At 59.3% G+C, this 3,018-nt stretch overlaps 1 protein-coding gene across 1 annotated transcript in view; it reads left to right on the top strand.

Moving 5' to 3' along the window:
* Window positions 1–342: 342 nt before the first annotated feature.
* EMH_0012310 (calcium/calmodulin-dependent 3', 5'-cyclic nucleotide phosphodiesterase, putative) overlaps window positions 343–3,018 on the top strand; it is a gene marked incomplete at both ends in the record, with an annotated part of 5,927 nt that continues 3,251 nt past the window's right edge. The window contains 2 exons of the mRNA XM_013499493.1: window positions 343–561; window positions 1,673–2,590. Coding sequence (XP_013354947.1) covers window positions 343–561; window positions 1,673–2,590 — 1,137 coding nt within the window. The remainder of the gene's footprint in view (window positions 562–1,672; window positions 2,591–3,018) is intronic.

Below are 3,018 nucleotides of genomic sequence, written 5' to 3'. Positions count from 1 at the left end.
AGCCGGTTCGTCAGCCAGGCGGAGCAGCGCGCGGAGCCTGCAGCAGCAGAAGCAGCACGAAGCTCGCCTACAAAACCCAGTTTCTCTACAGCAGCAGAACCACCAGCACACACAGGAGCAGCAGCATTAGCAGCTGCAGCAGCAGCAGAAGCAGCAGGAACAGCAGCAACAGTAGGTGCAAATGGAGAAGCAGGAAATGTGACGGATACAGCAACAGCAACAGCAACAGCAGCAGCAGCAACAGCAACAGCAGCAGCAGCAGCAGCAGCGGCAGCAGCAGCAGCAGCAGCAGCAAGTGGTGATGATTTCTATAGGAATGCACCAGTAGGCCGCCTGTTGCGCATGCTTGGCAGCAGCGCCCACCCGGGTGTCTGCTGGTTGCAAGAAGCGACGCAGGGGCAGCAGAAGCCACTGGATGAGCAGCAGCAGCAGCAGCAGCAGCAGCAGCAGCAGCAGCAGCAGCAGCAGCAACTGCAGCAAGTGCACCAGCTGCACCAGCTGCAGCAGCTGCAGCAGCTGCTGCAGCCGCTAGCTGGCTGCGCCCTTGAGCTTCTGAAAGCAGTAAGCCCTATACCGTAGCCGTATAGATGTATATACACCGCATGAGCAGCCAGGGGGACTGAGGGAGACGGGCGGGGGGAGAGAGATGCAGCAGCTAGCTGCTGCAGCCCTGTGCTTCAACTAGCTAGCTAGCAGCTAGCTGGCTAGTTGCTGCAGTGAGCTAGCTGCTGCTTAGGTGGTGTGGTGCAGGCGAGGGCTGCAGCAGCAGAAGGGCGGCCTTTTCCTGTTGCTTGTGACGCCTTTCTTCTGAAGCTGCAGGCGNTGCTGCTGCTGCTGCTGCTGCTGCTGCTGCTGCGGTGTCTGTACACCCGAGGCAACTACAGCAGCCCCATCACTAGAAAGAAATAGAGAAACTGAGAAGTGTATATACAGCCGCTGCATGCACTGCTTGTATTAGCTCTTTTTTCTCTCTCTTTGTTTGTAGGTTGAGTGCTGCCTTGACGGGGGCCGGTGAGGGAGACGCTCGGCCGTCTGCTTCTCCCCCTCTTCATTTCTTCGTAGAACCCGTGAGCATTCAGAACAGCCCTGCTGCTGCTGCTGCTGCTGCTGCTGCTGCTGCTGCTGCACCAGCCGGCTGGCTGCTAGAGCTTGAGCAGATGGAGCGGGGGCTTAACCTATGCTGCAGCTCCTTCACTTCTCCTCCAACAGTGCTGGTGCAGCAGAAGCAGCAGACTGCAGCAGCCCCTTCTAGTGGCGGCTGCATGCATGCATAGTTTTGTTGACTATACCAGCGCATAGCGCATGCATGCATGCATGCATGCATGCGCACTTTTGTTGCATGCGCGAGGCTTTGGTGCATGCATGTATGCATGCGAGGTTGTTGGGTGCATGCATGGGGGTGTAACTGCAGCAAAGAACAGTGCATCTGTCTGTACACCCCGTAAGCACATGCTGACGGCAGATGTCAGCTCATGTNTGCAGCAAAGAACAGTGCATCTGTCTGTACACCCCGTAAGCACATGCTGACGGCAGATGTCAGCTCATGTGCAGGGGTGTTGTGTGTATGCATGCAGAGGGTTTAGGGTTTATTTGGGTGTGTATGGTTCAGCTCTAAGGGTTTAGGGTTTAGGGTTTAGGGTTTGGAAGGGTTGCGGCTGTGTGTGCGCCGCAGGCTGCCAGCCAGCGGTGCCCAGCAACGACTCATCTGCCCCCCGTAATACAAACGAAAGAGCAGAGCAGCGCCGACGTGCCTGTCTGTGGTGGGGGCCTCTCCTTGCAGCCGCAGCAGCAGGAGCAGCAGCATCAGCAGCAGCAGCAGCCGGCACGACAGCAGCAGCAGTCCACACAGCAGCAGCAGCAGCAGATGTCCACACAGCAGCAGTCACTACCGCATCACCAGCAGCAGCAGCCCCCACAGCAGCAGCAGCAGCAGCAGCAGTCCCAACAGCAGCCACAGTCCCTACATCACCAGCAGCAGCAGCAGTCCCTACACCAGCAGCAGTCCCAACAGCAGCAGCAGACCCGACGGCAGCAGCAGCTGCTGCAGCATTCCCTACAGCAGCTGCAGTCCCTACAGCACCGGCAGCAGCAGCAGCAGCAGCAGCAGCAGGAGTCCCTACAGCACCAGCAGTCCCAAAACCAGCAGCAGCTGCAACAGCAGCAACAGCAGCAGCAGCAGCAGCAGCAGCAGCAGCAGGTGCCAAGTAACCCGGATATGATTCACAGCAGCTGTCTCCTCGATGACGGTGCCTGGATAGGTTTCCGTGGGGCCTTTGAGTTGGCCAGCAGCAACGGGCGCAGCAGAGCCTCAGACTCGCTGCACTCTTCTGTAGGAGATTCGCTTGTGCGGGGGGCTACGGGTGGTTCAGCTTTCACGCCGCTTGCTGCTGCTGCTGCTGCTGCTGCTGGGATATCTGGCAGCAGCAGCAGCAGCAGCAGCAAAGGCAGCAGCAGCAGCAGCATTAGTTGTAGCAAGGGGACCCCCGCAGCAGTGCCCATGGCTGCTTCTGTTGAACCCGCTAGGAGTGTTCCTTTCTCCCCCGTTGAGTCTGCTGCTGCTGTGGGCAGCACCGGGGAGCCAGCAGCCGCTGTGGGTATACAGACACCTCGGCCGGGTGTACAGACACCGCAGCCCTGTGTGCATACACCTCGGCCGGGTGTACAGACACCACAGCCCTGTGTGAATACACCTCCGCCGGGTGTACCGACGCCACGAACACAACCGGGTGCGCACACACCCCCGCCGGGTGTACAGACACCGCAGCAGCTGGGTGCGCAGACACCCCCGCCGGGTGTACAGACACCGCAGCCTGTGTGGAGATCTTTCTTGCGGTCAGTCCTTCTGGTGAAGCGACTGCTACCGCGCAGGGAGGCCCCAAAGGCCCCTGAGAGAGAGGCAGCCGAAGCAGACAGCAGAAAGGGGGGAGAGAGGCAGCCAACGAACCCAACACCAGCTCAACCAAACGGATGCGAAAAGAGCGCGAATGCTGTGCAAGGGAAAAGGTCTTATGAGTCGCT

This window comes from Eimeria mitis, genomic scaffold (assembly GCF_000499745.2).
Source record: "Eimeria mitis Houghton genomic scaffold, Emh_scaff438, whole genome shotgun sequence".
NCBI classification, from domain to species: Eukaryota; Apicomplexa; class Conoidasida; order Eucoccidiorida; family Eimeriidae; genus Eimeria; species Eimeria mitis.
The sequence above is the reverse complement of the archived record's forward strand: the minus strand, read 5'-3'. Positions and strand labels throughout refer to the sequence as shown.